Below are 18,652 nucleotides of genomic sequence, written 5' to 3' on the forward strand. Positions count from 1 at the left end.
CCTGGTGAGAGTCAAGGTCAGACGCAGGGTCGATGCATACATAGTCTGGTACATGGTGTCTTACTGTACCAAAGTATTGCATGTAGACTGTAAAGTGCTAAAGTGAGTTACATAGGTCAAGTGTGCCGCCAAGACCCCCATGTTTTCTATCATGTTTTTCTGTGATCCAAAATACTAAATACTGTATAAAATAGGAAGCGACTGTCAATGTTATTCTTAAAATGAAGTGGTAAAATAAAAAAAAAAAAGAGCAAAACATTTCTTTGGATTAGGATTGGGCACCATCCAAAACTGAATATCACAATTTTGTCTGATGAAAATGCAACCATATTCAATATTACTCCAATATTTTGACATCGACCTCACATTTAGAAAAATTAAATATTTTATGTAGATAAATTGAACATTAATCAAAATTGTCATGTGATCATAATCATCTATGCTTATTTGATAATATTGTCTTATCAAACCATCACAATAACCAGTACTAATGAGCATTTTCAAAAGTTCAAAAATTCCATTTATTTTATTGCAAATTCTTCTTAATAAATCTCTAAGCTAAACTAAATGTTTAATGCACGACTTGCACCTAAATCAAAATTGGTATGCATAACCTGTGCTTATCTATGCCTATTGGTTCAATATTGTAGAAGATACTGGATATAGTTGCAAATATTGTGATATTCAATTTTATAAGATATAAGCCTGAGCCTAGGCTGAATTAACTCTGGAGGTGGAATGAACAGAGAGCACAATTTCCAGTTTTAGAACACAAATACATCCATTTTAATTTGAGAAAATACAAAAAGAAACCATGTACAATCTATGTACAAACTTTTTGTACAAGACAGTATATTTATCAGCAGATTATATTTGACAGAGTCAGGTAGATCAACTCAGCACCATCAAATAATCCATTTATCCATTATAACTTGAACAAATCCAAACTAATTAGACTGCTATGTCAAACTCCTGTTTCCTGCAATGACGATGTGCCAACAAATCCGATATGTGATACGCGAGAGCAATGTCCTGAATTCTTCCTGAACTGATAGGCAGCCAAAAAAAGAAAAAATAACAAAAATTGCAAGTTTTCTTTTTTCCTCAAAAAAAGCAACATAAAAATTGCCAAATGCAATTTCAATGTATTGTTAAGACTTGAATCCCACACCCCATCCCCGAAGTATTATATATTCTATTATATCTAGTACAATTCCCAGCAAATAAATTATTATATCCATCCTTTACAGCAAAAAAATAGATTAACAAAAATAATGCAACATACTGTAACAGTAATGTATGACGCGTCATAGTCTTCAATTTATTAAGTGGACAACAACACTCCTGATGTTATGGGCACGGAGCCTCTGTGGCCACGTTTCCCTTTGTGCATCTTTCAGTCATCCATATCTAACTACACAACATAACACAACTCAATATGCATCTTCCCTCACAGACAGTACACAAGCATACAGTAGGTATGATATGTGTGATTTGACGACTAGGGGCAGATATCCATCTGCCCCAGCGGCCCCTCTGGCCTCCTAAATGCCACTTCTCGCTATAGTGGGACTTATTATGGGCCCTTCTCTTGACTCGCTGCACTGCCTGGCACTTTACTGGCATGGAGGCATTGATGGCTTGGATGTTCTCCATGCCAGCATAAGACACCATTCACACACTGGATACTCCCATTTTCTCTGAGGAACTCAGCTCCCTCAGAGTGAGCCTGTGTAACTGAATGACTGAAGGATGCTTGCTCAACTAAACTCTTCATGGCACTTCAAAAACACTCTAAAAACTTTAGAGGTATACAATGCAAAGACCTAAACATCTAATAGAAATATGATATGCTATACATGTTTGGAAAGAGAGACATTTCTCAGTCCAGTGTTGTGAATAATTCCAGCCTGAATGAGTCGCACAATGAGGGTACAGGTAGAAAAAGCACAGTAATCAAGTGTAATGAAATGAAATGGTGCATTATTTTGTGAATGCCTGTTTATACTGGATTGCGATTTGTACCATTTTATTTCTGAGTAATGCAATCTTTAAGTACCTCTGAATAAAATAATAAAAAAAAAAAACTCTGTAAACAAATAATAAGCATTTGTGACAGTTTGTAACAATGCACGGATATTATGGTAACAAATAATGACAAGCTGACAAAATGGAATGTAAACCCTGTAATAAAATAATTTCATAAGAACAGTAAAATTAAGGGTGATCTGTCTTTTGATAACCTTGCTGAATTCGTGCTACCCTCCATCTTTGTGATGGCTGATAAACCAGGTCAAATTCCGCCTGCCTTTTCCTTGGGTCACATACTTCAATCGTCTTTGTTTCTACACGAACCAGGACAGGATCTTTAACTGACAAAATACACGTTTCTCTTTTTTTTTCTTTTTTTTTTTCAACATAACAATCAGTTTGTCGATTTCTATGTATAATGAGTCATTGCCATTATCAAATATTAATAGTTCCTTATTGTTCAGGCTAGCAAATATGCCATTAACAACCCAATTATACATACATTTAACTCACATATTTTCTCAAAAGAAATCTATTTGCTACAAAGTGTGACAACAATGTAATCACAGTTCAAAAGTTCACTTCAGGACAATGTGTATGAGGCTCCAGTATAGTTGCACCACACCCAATAGACGGACATTGAAGCTCAGATCGTTTTGTTTGAGAAAGAGATGTGGTCTATATAACGGGTTGAGTTTACACAAGATATTTAGCACAATATTATCCTCTTTTCGCCATTCCAAAATGCCTCTTTAGAAATGCCTTTTCTTTTACAGCTTAAAGAGTAGATTATTTTGGTTTATTGGATAATTTTGCGCAACATGGTCAAAATGGTCTCCCTGTTGCATTTTGCTCTCATTTTGCACTTCTGCAGTAGACATCAGCACACTGTGCAGTAAGTGCACATGCACACCAAAAGTTCCTGTTCCTCACTGGGGACCTAATTTAGGTCAAACATCACAAATGAACTGGCCTGTGTGCAGAGGGAGTGACTCCATGCTATTTAAGAGTGATCATCCAGCTACCTAGCTTCCAGATTATCAGTAGACACAATTTATGCCGATTGAAAATCAAGTTGACATCTCTCTTTGCACCTATCTTTCTGTTTGTATGTTCACTCATGAGGATGCTTAGCAGTAGACACATTATTTGAGAAATGGTTCATTTGTGCAGCCGAAGAGCCTTCAGATGAACCTGATATTGATTATTTCTACAAGCACTCAACAAAGCAAAGCCGCTGGGCTAAAGTCAGCGCTGTTAGACTGTGATCATCTCCAGAGGGATGCAGTTTGTTGAAGAGGGGACAGAGGATTAAAAACAAACAAACAAACAAAAAAAACAACAACAAAAAAACAACTTTTGTTTTAGCATGATGTGAAGTAGATGATGATATATTTAAACACAGAATCCTTTGATATGCATTTTAAATTAATGATATTCATGGGTTTTTTTGTTTTTTGTTTTTTTTACTATAACACTTTTCACAGGGTTGCCATCTATAAAAATAAGTACAAAATGATTATGTTTATGGATAAAAATAATCATGTTCATATGTATAAATCCAACTACATATCTGTAGTGAAGTTTACTTTTCAGAAGTACAAGGCTATCTCCGCAAGCCTTCATCAACATCACGGTTAGATTTGGATCTAACAATGCCTTAACCATGTGCAAAACACACTCTTGTGGCACACAGGCTAGCATGAAGAACACAGGTTCTCCTCCAGTGTCCTTACTAGCAGTCTGTGGCATGGTTCCATTTCCATCCAACTATGATTGAGCTTTCCCCGTGTTACTGAACACAGGGACTGAATGCAGCTGCTCAACTCCTGAGAGTTTTGAGGTGTGTGACATCTGGACTGGCGACAGAGAACATCCAAGCTCTTTACTGCCTCTGTGCCAACCCTGTGCCAGGCAGTGGCTCCGATCAAAGGAGGGCCCATTTATGCCCACTATTACGCAATATGTGGCATTTTTCCTTATTCAAACATGGATTTAAAATGTGTAACAGACAGGACATTCAGATGATATACTTCTCTCATCTTTATGATCCCAATTCTGCCAACTGTGGGCACTTAGCTGCTGCTCACATTGGCACGGCTCAATCATAGTTGGGGATTTTGGTTCCATTTTAGTTGCAACACAAATAATTTAGTTAGAAAATCTGAAATCTCTACTGGTCGACTTGTTGTTCCACCGTGAATTTCATTTTAGAGCTTTGATCCCACATGCTGTTCCCTCAGAGGCGCACCATCACATACATGTTGATGGGGGCGATGACTGCACTAATCAGCGCAACACCAGAAGGGACAGGCGGCTGCGATGCGCACACACACGGCATGTACATACCGTAAACGCTCCAGAAGGCATGAGGGAGAGGACGGGTGGTTCCCATCCTTCTCATGCATTCAGTTAAGTTGATCATCTGCACTGTATCTGTTATAGAGGGGGCTCAGGCACATACCATGCGATAGGAGCTTGAAACAGAGTCACAGATATCATGATATATCTGACATATCAACAGAAGACATGTGGATACAGGGTTCTCGCTCTCAGCCAGCATATACCAACTCTTGAGTTTCAGACTACTGTTTTATAATATGATTTTGTTCTGCAGGACTGGAATGCACTCACTTAACATGATTTTTCAATGGTGATGTAGCATACCTTAAGCAATGACATGATGCTCCAACCTAAGAACAAGACCATATGCCTCCGTAGCTGAGCAGCCCTCCCTTCCTCTCTCCAGTTGACACCTTCAGAGACATTTTAAGGGGGGGAGGGGGATCTGATGTTTTCAAGTTGTTCTGTTGAAAGTAACTCGATCAGTTTTAGTGCAAATAGAACAGAAGCAGACAGGAGATGTGAGCTTGATGAGCCCAGCTGGTTTGACATGACACATCTGGGTGGATCTTTGGGAGATGATATGATCAGCTTATCGCTGCAACCCTCATCCTCCAATAACCAGTCGCCTTAGCCATGGAGTCTGGTCACACGAAGAGGTGAACTATTGCAAAGAATTACAGGAAGTACTCTTTTTTTTTCTCAACTCTTAAAATAATTCCAAAAAAGTGCTAGGGGGGAGGGGCTGTACAATCCTTATTTGATTGTCATTATGTACATCTCTATGGATACATTAATAAATACAACAATGTCCGAGAGCATGGAAGTAACATTAAAGGTATACACATAGGAGGTCCCTTCCAGTTTGTGTTCCTGTTCAACCCTTGATCAGAAGAATGAGTGAGGAGAAATGTGTCAGTCTTCACCACCACCAAAGTTCAAGATCACCATCATTATCATCATCATCATCATCCCTCCTTCAAAGGTAATCTCTTGCCATCTCCTTTGAAAGAGCGTCCGGATTTCTCATGAGTCAACAAGGGACCTGGTGTTCAGCATTCATCTTCAACTTCTCTGATTGGTGGAATCAGACTACTAGTGGATTTGTATTGGTTGACTTGGTTGGCCATGTGAGTGCTCATGGGCTTGATTTGAATGTTCCGTGGGTAGGCATTTTCTGGTTCATCTGTAAACCATTTCTTTTCTGAAGAGGACAAGGCAAGAGAGGAAGGGAAAGGAAGAGAAAGGCAGAGTTATTGATTGATTGAAACTGCCGACATAGGATTATTTACAACCAGACTGCCTCAGTTTAAGTGGTAGCTTTGCATTGCATTTTTCATAATCAGCATCAAACCATAGTAGAGAGCTGTGAGTTCCAGTCAAGTATTCTGGCCATTTTCAAGTTGGCAAGACATTTTCTCTACCTGCAGCACAGAAGGTAATCTGTCAGAATGCTAACATGAAGAGTTTCATTCCAAAACAGCATGTATCTATTTTTGACAGAAAAGACATTCATCTTAGGAGGATTATTACTCACTAGACAAATGATTACATCTTTTAAAATGTAACTATAACTATCTTGTAACCAAAAGTGTTTTGAGAACATACATAATGTCATTAAAAACATACATTTAAGTGTGTTTTAATTTCATGTTGACAATCATTTTGTGATTGAAGATGCCAGATTTCAAGTGGTGGATATGTCAGTTTGGAAGGAATCTCTTCAGATGTTTCACCCGGGTATGGGGGTGTTGTCTCTGGGCATGATATGAGCAAAGGGAAGGGTGTATGCCAGCTGCCAGAAGTTTGTAAACTCTCCCGGCACTTCGCAGGCATCTGCAATGCCATTCTAGATGTCATTTCCTTCCAAGTTCCAATATCAAATTTCAACTTTGCAATGTGGATCAAACCTTATGTGCATGTGCATGTGCATGGACATGTGTGTGTGTGTGTGTGTGTGTGTGTGTGTGTGGCTCATGTACATGTACTCTTGCTTGCATGTGTGGAGGTTCATTTGTGTGGGGCTTGTGTGTGTGTCAGCAAGCTTAAGGCTGCAGGGCCATGTGTTACAGCGAAGGCATTTGATGTGTGGAATTGTGCCTGAGGTGAAGCAAGATGTCTGCCATCTCTTTCCTGAGTCTTGCTGCTGATACGGTGAAGTAAGTGATGTCGCCTCAAACCACCATATCAGGTGCACAGGGTTACAAGGAGCAAACTTAGAGACTCATATCCCCCTTCAATTTAGACTTTAAATTTGTCACGCCTCCCACTTTCTTGGTGTGACCGATGGCACAGGGCTGGGCAGACTTTCTTAAAGTTCTGTGAAGAAGTAAGCAATTCGGCTGCATCAGGGGGATTTGAACCAGCCTGACCTACATGTGAGGTGGGATCTGCAAAGGCTTGGGCGCCTTGAGTTTATATAGTCTGGATTGTGGCAACATGTTGTTACTCTGTGGTTTATGCTGATGCTGATACAATAATAACCCACTCAACCATGACAGTGTAAATATGACATCAAAAACTGAGTCTGCTACAGTCATCTGATAGCATTCAAATAGGAAGGAAGATGTGCAAACACACAAATCTCTCACACAGTGCAAACCATCTCAAGTTGAAATAAATCAGAAAAGGGTATGATAAATGGAAATAAATGATGGGGAAAATATCTGTCTGGAGGATAATAAAACTTGTGTAATCAAATGAGATCAATAATTGAGGTAAAAGCACAAAGAAGGGGGCGGGGTGTGTGTGTGTGTGGGTGGGGAGGGGGTGTAAAGTCAACCTCATGCAATGTGAAGATGGTCCTGATCATGGCAGGGGCGAGGAAGGAAAAGCAGCAGACATTTTGCTTTCCAGATGAAAGCAAAACTTAAACTGAGGCATGGTTTGCTTAAGATTTTAAGAAAAAAATAAAGAATACAAACTCCCCTTGTCATAACAATATCCACAAAAGACATCGTTATGATTGTAAAGGTTGTAAAGGTTGCTAAGTCATGCAGAATCGTTAACTTGCATACCTTGGCCCATTCTATTCATCCTTGTTGCACTTCAGAAAGAGAGGTAAGTAATCTACTGTAAGTAAGTAGTATTTACAGTCTACAATGCAAATACACAACTGACATATAGCTATTTCTATTAGTCTTTTAGTAGTTCTGCGTCATACATCTTAATTTTAAGATGTATTGAAAAGGGCTTTTCATTTACCCTTCAGTAATTCTTCATTCCTCTGAGTGAGTGAGCACGATTGTAACAAATCTGCATGCTTTTAGAAAGTTTCACCCTTTCAAAAGTCAGTAAATAAATATCGTATTAATTTATTCTCCCAAATCAACATATATTTTGGGGACAGAATAAGTAGCATGTAGGTCAAACTATTTCACCAAAATAAAATTTTATCTTAAATTTCTTCATATAGTCACATAATAATAATAATAATAATAATAATAATAATAATAATAATAATAAACAGAACGGGAAATAAGAGTCTACCATAGAGGGCTACCAACATGGACATGCAATAATAAAGCAGTACATATGCACCATGAATAACAAAATATCAACACTGCTCATGAGGGATGATCTTATGAGTAACAGTGGGTCAGTAGTGTTGGCCAAATGTGATTATTATTATTATTATTATTATTATTATTATTATTATTATTATTATCATCAGGTATAGATAATACAGCTAAACCAATCACAATACATTACATCCATGATTGTGATGTTCTGATCATGAGTGCCAAATGTGTACAGATACCAAAGCACAATTTCAACAAAACAAACAGTTAATACTCTAAGAGTCAGACACAAAACATCTGAATATTATGACAGATAAAACAGGTAGAACGAGAAGACGTATTGGATGTGTGTATTGTGTTATTATTTTCGTTGCCTCACTGTGCTGTGTACTGATAAATCCATGGTGCTGTCCATGGTGCTGAAGCAGCAGCAGCATATTTGTAACTGGGCCTTTTTCTCCGTGTTGCCCTTCTGTCAGCTTCAATCTATATTCTCTAAACTATATACTATGAATACTCAATTCCACATTATATTGTAGCTTATGTATTCTATAAGAGTAGTGTCACCTTCACGATCAAAGTGACAAGTAGCAACTTGTAGTCACAGAAGAGCAGAAGGATCACAGAACACACTGCTGTCTGTAGTATTCCTATAATATTACATTAATTTTTCTATGATCATTCAGTAGCATCTATGCTGCTGAAAACACACCCCAGACCAAGCCACCTCTATAACAAAATATTTTAGGGGAGACATGACGACAGATATATATTTTACCATAAATGTTTTGTGTAACCTGGGGATGGTGCTGGTAATGTGATGGAGGAAATTTACCTGCACTGACCGCACCACGCTCAGCTGCTACAGTTACATAATTTGAGGTATCTGAGTTTATACTGCCAAACAATGGTGTATATTGAAAAATAAACTTTATTAAAATGCTTTATGTCCCCATCCAGTAAAAGAACAGGACTACAAAAATATGTATTTAGCATAATAGCAGTTCTAGTAAATCAAAATCAAAATTACAATTGTAATTGTATCAAGAATTGCAGTAAGTAGCCATACAGAAATTGGCTTTTTCTCTTTTCTCCTTTGCACAATGTTTTGCACAACGTTCATTGTGTCGAGGAATTTAGATGGTAAAAAATTCCAAGGGGTCCACTGCATAAAATGTACAGGTTCATGAAAAGAAAAAAGTTGTTCTTTTGGGAGGTATATATAGGTGTGTGTGTGTGTGGGGGCCAAAAAAATAACATATCACCTATTGTACATGCAAACAAAATTTTGTAAAAAGAGTCTTTATCTACTTAGATATTGGGTTTACCAATTTGTTAATGCCATGTAATGGTAGCTGTTATGCGAGAGTGAAGACCACATGCAGATGATTATGGAGGAAACACACAAACGTGGCATGGACACCGACCACAGATCACACAAACAAAACACAAACACACAACGTACAGTATTCAACAGTGCATGTGTCATCATATTCTACATATACCTTCTTTCACACACACACACACACACACACACACACACACACACACACACACACACACACACACACACACACACACACACACACACACACACACACAATCTCATACAGACACACCTTAGATACACATTAGATACAGATAAAACACAATCTGGCGTAATACACTAAACATGCCCACTAAATGTATCCCACATGTCCCGGTCCTGTCTGTGAGCACGTACTTCTGTTTGTCGCGAGCCTCCCGGGTCTTACTGCTGCGATTCTGCCGGTTGGTAGGGGGGATGGAGTGGACGGAGGAACTCTTTTTGCTGGAGGAATGGGAGGAGTGGGAAGAGTGGGACAAGCTTGCCCGGGACTGGCCTGCATTGTGGTCAAACTGCATTAGGCAGAAGATCAGGTCTGTGGGCACCAGCTCAAACTCATACGGTGGGTTTGTGATCACGTATCTGGAACAAAAACATATGAGGTGAAGGTGAGATTAGACAGGATGAAACATCAATAGTCCTGGTTAGGAAATAGGTTCATTGCAGTGGCAGATAGTAAAAGGATACAGCAAAGAAAAATAGGATATAAATGAGAATTTATTGACTGATATAACACAGGGGTTTACATAATCAGGTTAAAAACAGGGGGTCCAAACAATGTACAATTATACATAGAATTATTAAATGAAAACATGTCGGTGTTTCAGGATTTCTAGTATGAGAGCAATAGATGAAACCAACAGCCATCTTGAAACTGACCCACATATCCATCCAGCAATCCAGCAAAGAGAAATGTATGGAATATGGACATTATATGATATTTATATTATATTAATACCGTATCTATGCATGATGTTTACTACAGTATGGGCAGTCTACATGAAGTATGTATTTAGATATAGTCAAATACACCTGGCTATATAACATGACAGACATTACAACAAGGTCAATAATTAACCTAAATGTTTAAGTTTGAAAATTAAAATGTTTCATTCTGACACTGAGAGAATGCAGATGTTGTACCGTTTTGTGCACTGGCTCGGCATACTGAGATGGGCGTCTCTTAATCTGTAGATTCCAAAACACAGCATGTTGTATGTCTTCAGTGCTTTACAAAATAAATCCCCGTAGCATCCGCCATCCTGATAAACAACAGAACAAAGACACCATGTGTGTTAGCTATGCCTGATGAACAGTTCCAACAAATACAATTCTTTGTAAAGTTGTGAGAAAATAAAATACTGCACTTTGCTAAGATGGATACAACATCTTGCAGAGGACATTTTGCATAGGGTCTACCAAATTTTGGCAACACGGAGTGTAACAATGAGCAGTGTTTTGAAAATATATTATAATTCATCCAGGGAATGACAAAATTACTTCATTTCATTTTAGCATGCACTTCCACCTCAGAAATGGAATCTCATTGTAACAACAACAAAAAATTTAACACTAACTAGAAAAATAAGGTCGTAACCAATTAAACACAAACCTCTTGGAATTTTTTCAGAGGTTTTCATTGTGCACTCTAAACCCCTCTTCTCTCTCCACCCACTAAGGCTTGCGTTGCGTGATCACTGTTCTTCACATCGGATTAAGGGCCGCGAGGAGCGGAGGCGGCCAGATGTGTGCTGCTGGGTAGTGCCAAAACGTGTCATCTCTGTTTAAACATCCACTTACCCCCAAGTCGGCAAAGGGCCCGTCGTAGAGGGCTAGCTGGGCGACGCGACACCTGTCTCTGTTGGCCAGTGTCTGTGGTGTGCTGTAGCCTCCTCTGAGAGCATTCTCCTCAGCCAGCAGAGCCTCCAGCTCTGGTGTGGCTCCTCCTGTGACCAGTGTCCGAATCAGCGTGAGGATATTATCATTGAAGTACGTCTGGGGAGATAGGAAGGGATATCTGTAAGCAGATGCCATTAGAGTCAGGAGTAGAGAGGTGGCAGATGTGGTGAGATGGCACAGACCCTGTTATCTAGACCCTCAGCCTGTCGCTTCACATAGCCCTGACTGGGAGGTGAGCAGACAGGCTGCTGGAATGACAGAGAACTACTGTATGATGCTACATATTCAGCAGCTTTAATTATTCAATGTAAATACAGCCTCAAAATGTTGATCATGACACATTTACTCACCAAGTTCAGAGACAGACCTATGTCCCCTCAACCCTATGTTTATAAATATGTTTATGTTAACTGATATAGCAATTTAATTTTTAAAACAGTATTTTTTTTTCAGAGAACAATTTAATCTGATTTTATCTCTCACTATACGTAACTGAAAAACCTGACAATACAACCATACTGTCAAGAGTTTAGACCATAGAATGAGCTAAGGGAATATAGGACTGATAGTTGAGGAATCTCTCCCATAATGGATGTACAATGACGATCATTTTGATATGGGATGCTCAATCATCACTTGGTTCTATGGACCATAGGAAAGCATAGTGATGTACTGTTGTTTCTGTACACTGCACACTGTACACTGCAAGCACTTTACTACACACTGTATGACCCCCCCTTCCCCTTTCAAACAGTGATTGGGCTGCGCTCTGCGGGTGTCAGCTTCTCTTGTCCTTCAAGCCGATCAGGACCTGCTTTTCCTGTGTGTGAAGACAGGCGATGTCACTCGGCAGCCAGACCAGAGTGGCAGCTCCCCTCCCTGGGCTCCTGACAGGCCTGCGGAGCCTCATGATGGATGAGCACTGTCCATTAGCTGGCCTCACCTCTGACCAGTGCCAGACTACAGCTGACGCCTGCTCTACTCCCTGCTCGGCTCGGCTCTCCGCACCCTTCTAACCCCTCACTCACCAAGAGAGCTGTTGGAATTAAGCCATCACAGCACCAAAGGGAAACACACAGTTGGCCATGAGAAGAGGAGAGGAAAAATGAGGCATAGAATAGGACTTTTTCCCCCTTCCCTCTCCTTTATCTTATCTTTAGTGCAGTGATGACATTGTCAAAAGATGAAAGGGTGATTCTTTGGCCTGTTACAGCCCAGCTTGGGTCACTGATATTAATCCAATCTCCAGCTCTTACCTTGTTAGAAAAAAAGGGAAAAAAAGAAAAAAAGAAAAAAAAAACTAATAAGGCACTTGAAAGTTGAATTCATAACACTTTATATGAGGAGTGGTGCCAACAACTTCCCTTTTGATGTCAGTGGAGATGGCAGGGATGTCTGATCAATGTGCCATTTCATTTACCAACTTCTGCCTATTCCTAATGCCAGCGCTCTTTATCTAATACCAGTTATCGCTCACGTTGCCCCATTTTTTCCTTTACAGAGAGGGTATGTTAATTTATACAGACTCCAAAGTGTTCATGAAATGTTCTACATTTTATTAGTGACTACTGATTAGGGCTTGGTGATATGAACAAAGTCAAACAGAAATATCTTTCACCAGTTACCTTGATATTGTAACAATACAGTAGGAATGACTATTTGTGCTTTCATGAGATATTTATTCACATGAAAATTTTGAAATACAATCATTAATAATGTGGATGTGATAACCAAGCAGGTAGAGGCAAATAACAAGTTGCTATAACAGTCTGATAAGTTTGCAAAATTGCATCATTTTACTGCCATGCAGCCTTCATAATAACACCCAGCTATACTACTGATACATATACACAAATATTTTCTTTATTTATATCCAAGAATTATCACTCAAACACGATTATCGTCAAAGACGTTGTTTGCAAAAGAAGTGGGATGACCATTTGCACGTTGCACAAATAAAATAACCTTCATTCGCTGCATTCTAGGGTTGCTGCCTTCTTCAGTTTGCTCTGGTGCATCTTTCCAGTCTGACTCACTTCAAAGTTGTTCACTTCCTGCCCTCATCTTTCAGCATCTTCCAGTGCAACAACACGCAACTGCTACCCAGTAGGACAAAGATCTACTAAGTCTGTTTCCTGAAATTCTGACTATTTTCTGACTATATCCTGGCTATTAACAACTAAAATTAACTAAAATTTTAAATCATAAATATTACAATGTGGAGCAAAATTGAAAAAATTAAAGAGTTATAATCACCAAAACAGAGCTTGAAAAATATTCCAATCCAGTATACAGTATTTATGAGTACTCACCGCACTCATCAGGGAGTCGAGTACACTGACAGCGAAGGCGGTGCCGCAGGCGAAGGGCTGAGTGAGGTACAGCTCTGTGTCTGGGTCGTCATCATCATCTTGGTCCAGGAACTGAACATTCGAGTCGTTCACTGAGAGAAGGAAACACAGCCGAGTTAGAGACAGGCGCTGTGAAGCAGAACGAGCCTAACACACATACACCAACACACCTGAGAGTTCAGAAATATATATATGTATTTTTTCTTTCTTTCTTTTGTTTAATTCTGTCTTCTTCTTTTCTGAAGTCACCATTGAAAAGATCTGGAGGTATCATGGTAATGCCTTAGAAAAGTCTCAGGTATATAGGTATTGATCGAGTGTTTGATTTGTTACAGAAATACTTACAATATAATGACACATTATATGCACATTATATTCTGATTTTACTCCACAGCTGATGTCTACTTTTTAACACTATGTCACTGCACAGCAGTTCAGTTCTTTTCTTCCCCAAACAATTGACATATTTTTTATGTAGCTTGAATTACTGTTGGTTGGTTCACTTTTCAATGTGTGTGGTAAATTAAAGGAAAATGCTCCATCTTGATATGCAAGTGTTTGGAAGGAGAATAAAATAACTTGACTCCTGAGTATCAGATCTACAGTAAATCACATGCATTTGATACATTGAAAAGATAAAGACCAAACCACTATTTTTGGAGAAATTATTTATGTGTATTATGCACACACTGCAGTAACCATTGTAGAAGTCCCCAAACATGAATGAGTCATACAACTATCCTGCATTTAGTACCTCTGCAGCCACTGCCTTGATCCTTTTCAAATATTGTAAAACAAAACAAAGGTATATTGTGACACACACACACGGAGGGGGAAAAAATCATAAAAAAAAATGTATATTTTTAAAAATCTCAATCAAGAGCCAGTGATCACTGTGTGCGGTGTGTAGGCTGAGTGGAAAATAAAATATGAATCTTTCACTCAGGGATCAAAAAAAAAAAAAAAAAAAAGCATACCACTAGTTCTATACTGAATGAATGAAGTAAAACACATGAGACTTCAACAATGGCTACTCTCATACAATAAATTCATGCACTTAAGTAACATGCATTTCAGACTTTCCCTTGATGAATGTGTTGGTCACATCATCACTTTTAGAGATATGCATCTCACATATTTACCTGTGCCCTGAAAGTCAAATTAATGCCAGGCAACAATACACTCTTCTATCTCAAGATTAATAACAACAAGCTCCCATAAATGGAATGAATACATGTGATGGCCACCATGTGAATGAAAACAATTTAAAACTCAAATAAAGACAGTTTGTTCATTTGTTTATTGTTTGTTTGTCCTGTTGTCTTTTTAGTCTCAGCATAGTGACAATTAAACAAAACTAACATTGCTGGAACTGAAGCCAAGCACTCCCCATCGTGCCTGTCTTTTGCCTTACACTGCATTTCACTGTCTAGCAGCAATGGGCAGTGATGGGACTGAGAACCAGTTTTATTTGAAAAAGAGCATCACACAAGTTTTTGTTTGACTCCTCCAATATCTGTGGAGGAGAAAAAAGCAAGTGGAAAATAAATAAAAATAAATAAATAAACAGCTTAAAAGAGGGTTTGATCTCGAGTTTTTTGTTTTTGAAATTTGATTTCTTCCCAGGCTTCCTGTGCGCTGTGGAACAGAAATGTCAGTCAAAGAGACAAGGGGCTGATGCAAACGGGCCTGGGCCAAAGAAGTGAACGGGGGTTGGGTGGGGGAGGAGGAGGGGAGGGGAGGGAGGAGGGGAGGGGGTGCTATGAAAACAGCCACAAGGACAGACTGAGCATGATCAAAGGCCTAGCAATGCTCTGAAAACGCAACTGGAAAAAAAAACACCCCAAAACGAAAAAAAAAAAAAAAAAAAATCATTAAAAGGGGGCCAAAACAAGACAGTCAATTTCAACCAGAACGAAGAATAAAAAATGTGTTCAAAGTGAAGCCATGGGAGCAGCGAGGGCCTTGACTGCAGCCAGATAAATCAAGACAAGCTGATGAGGAGGAGAGCGGCGGAGCGAGGGAACGAACGGCAGCGGAGGACAAAGGCTCGGCTTACCCAGCTCTGTTATCATTTGTATGTTGGTTCCACTTTTTTTTTCCTGACTGAATGAAACCAATGGCAGTAGTTTGCCAGGTTTAGCTAATGGTGATGAGACAGCGTAGAGAGGGGGAGAAATGTCGTTATTGAAACAGTTTCAAAGACTGGAATAAAGGCATTTATGCTGTCTCAGACCACTCATGTCAACTCAGGAATTACTTTGAGACATTCATGGTTGTCCATGATCTAAAAGTAAAGCACCGTGGATTAGAGTGCACAGTAGTTACAAAGCAAGGCCTATCATTGAGCTATACTACTAAAACAACAATAAAATATTTCATGGTGAGACAGTGAAAGGGATAAACAAGGTCTTATCCATAAACACACCTACTTTACGCGCCACGCAACAAAATTGATCATGCAACTCAGATGAGGCAGTGTTTTTATGCTTCAACTTGACTTTAATCTGGTCTTGGCACTGTAAACTGAATATACTGACAACGTAATTACAGTATATGGTTCCAGTGAGACATGAGACGTGCATCTACTCTCTCTTCGGAATATTCTTGCTCCTTCCTTGCTTCCCCGGGAGGTGAAGGACAATGTTATCACATCTCGTGCCTCTGCAGCTGTAAAATTCGTTAGCTGTGAACAAATAGGGGCACAATGCTCGAGCTTCTACGGGTTGAATTGGAGACCTGGACGGTAACCAATGGCTCCGACATGAGCAGCATCTAGTTTTGATGATTATGCATGCGGTCAGTAGTCTAATGGCAGAAGTTCTCTGCAGGTAATGGCCGGCCCCGTTACAAGTAGCATTAGGTAGCTCCTTTCTCTCTCTATGGCCTTTTCTTAGCTGGCCTCATGCTCCAGTGCTCCCTAATTGGGTCAGAGGAGATAGAGTAGCCAGTCTCTGGTGCTTTAGTAGGGCCCTCAGAGATCTGAAAGTTTCATGAGTCCCCCATACCACCGGGAATACAGCCACTGCCATTGTTATTAATAAATGGACCCATTTTGCAACAGTGGCAGTTTTTTCTCTACCATTTCACTCTTGCTCTTTCTTTTTTTCTCTCTCTCTCACCCTCTCCATCAGGCTGAGCTTCTCTTGTGCATTAGTGAACAAATTGCAGGAGATGTAACTATAGTCCTAAAAATGCCTTCTTCAGGTTACAACAGTCTACATTGTCCTCATTGCTACGATACGTTCCAATCCACGGAACTGACTATATGATTAAAAATTAGCCGGATCCAAAGAAATTCACATACAAGAGGGCATGAACTGGAGTTGGGCAAAGCAAGTAACACTGTAAATGTGACCAAAAATTCCACGCCGAACATTCGTGAGTCAGTTTTGACCTTGAATGTGTTGGAACTTTTGGCGGCAGCATGATGTTCAGGTCTTGGCTAGGCTCTATGTATCTATGACTCTGCAAATGAGTAATGAGTTGATTGGAAGCTACTCAGTGCGGCATGCAACGCCTGCGAGGAGGGGGGGCGGGGGGGTGGAAACAGTTTTACCTAGTTCTGTGATGATGGGGATGTTGGATCCTGTGGTGACGGAAGCCTGTCGCACCAAGCCATGTACTGGACTGCTGTCTGGAGATGACCTGTCCATTCCAGGAGGCGTGAAACCTGAACACCACGACAAATACAGAATCACAGAACACATTAGCAACCAATGCAATAATATGGCACAAACAGATTTCCATTATTTTCCTGAAAAAAAAAAAAAAAATACAATACAGGCAACAAAAAACACAAAAGACATGCATGTTTCTTAAGTGTTTTGAACTACACAGGTATCATAAGTTTAAGAATGTGACCCAGAACTGTGCGTCAGTGCTATTATACATAGTGCATGTCAGCTCCCTCAGCATGAAGTTGTTGATGTGTGCTTTCTGTGTCATTCAAAAAGTGTGGATTGACAGAAAAAAAAGGGGGGGAGGAGGACGAAAAGCGAGCAAGGCGCCAGGCTAAAAACTGCAATATGGATATTGTGCTTTTAGGGGTCAGCTGAGACATATTTAGCATTCACAGCCTTCCATCAACGGCCAGATATAAATTTTATATGTTGTTCATTTTGTTACGATAAAATTGGTGAAGTGGATCCTGAAAACCTTTTATCGGAAATGGCGTGGTTCAGAGCCATGAAATACAAGTGCAAGTGACAGGAAAATGAATTCACATGACTTCACATTTTTGCATTTCCTCAAAGTGACAAGTAAACACCTTAAATCTGTAATGCTATATGCATAATGCATCAACTGTGTTTTGACATCCATCATTTAGTGCTGACTACAGCAAAACGCCAGCTTATACTTCCAACAGCAATGGAACATAATGCAGGGAATATATTCAGGTCACAAAGTTTTAAAAGGATTGCAGATTCCATGTGTGTGTGTGTGTGTGTGTGTGTGTCTGTGTGTGGTGGTGCTTTCTGTCAGGAAACTCAATGAGCCGCTAACATTACAAAAGAGATCTCCAAGCCCTTTGCAACAGAAGAGACGCCAAATAGTTTAGTACGCAACAGGAAGTACACACTGAACTGAAGCAGGGATAATCATAACTCTTGTTATGCCAATTACTGGAACTTGGAAATAGCTGAGGTTTGACACTCTGAGTCAACCGGGGAGCACAAGCTCAGACAGTGCGAGCATCATTTTGTCGATGTCCATAAAGGATGATGTTTACCCCTCTGGAGAGTGACAGCAAGTTTTGGATATTGCCTCTAAAACACTGCTCTTATTGTATCATAGTGAACATGAAGACAATCCGCAGCTGTGGAGGGAAACCTTCCGTTCTGCAGTGTGTACAGGAGAAAATGAAGGCTGGTGGAAACAGGGATACATGGAGGCTGCTGCTGCTGAGCCTCTTTCAAAAGCTGTTAGGTTACAAACAGCTCAGAAGTTTCACAGCAAGTTGGGGAGCTCGACTTGCAGAGCTGTGTTTCTTGCTGAAACTAGAATATGTATCTCGTCCTGATCACCTTAGCCTTGTAAGCGAAATGAAATGCTCTATGCATGGTAATCAGAGTAGCTGGAAAATGCTCATTTGTTCTAACATGAGCAAAAGCCAAATTTACTGCATATTTTAGAAGAAA

The 18,652-nt window shown here is 39.7% G+C and overlaps 1 protein-coding gene across 11 annotated transcripts in view; it reads right to left on the reverse strand.

Moving 5' to 3' along the window:
• Positions 1 to 762: 762 nt before the first annotated feature.
• The window catches only part of kcnma1a (potassium large conductance calcium-activated channel, subfamily M, alpha member 1a), a 148,513-nt gene continuing 130,623 nt past the window's right edge, over positions 763 to 18,652 (reverse strand). For 5 of the 11 annotated variants that reach the window (XM_030070885.1, XM_030070883.1, XM_030070884.1 and 2 more), the window contains 7 exons: positions 17,071 to 17,184; positions 13,473 to 13,603; positions 11,062 to 11,256; positions 10,405 to 10,523; positions 9,619 to 9,843; positions 7,392 to 7,420; positions 763 to 5,578 (listed from right to left, as the gene is read on the reverse strand). In XM_030070885.1, coding sequence (XP_029926745.1) covers positions 5,427 to 5,578; positions 7,392 to 7,420; positions 9,619 to 9,843; positions 10,405 to 10,523; positions 11,062 to 11,256; positions 13,473 to 13,603; positions 17,071 to 17,184 — 965 coding nt within the window. In that variant the 3' untranslated portion in view covers positions 763 to 5,426. Of the gene's footprint in view, positions 5,579 to 7,391; positions 7,421 to 9,618; positions 9,844 to 10,404; positions 10,524 to 11,061; positions 11,257 to 13,472; positions 13,604 to 15,570; positions 15,655 to 17,070; positions 17,185 to 18,652 lie in introns of all 11 variants that reach the window. The other 6 variants (XM_030070890.1, XM_030070887.1, XM_030070886.1 and 3 more) reach the window with 3 other exon arrangements.

Source organism: Myripristis murdjan, chromosome 15 (genome assembly GCF_902150065.1).
Source record: "Myripristis murdjan chromosome 15, fMyrMur1.1, whole genome shotgun sequence".
NCBI classification, from domain to species: domain Eukaryota; kingdom Metazoa; phylum Chordata; class Actinopteri; order Holocentriformes; family Holocentridae; genus Myripristis; species Myripristis murdjan.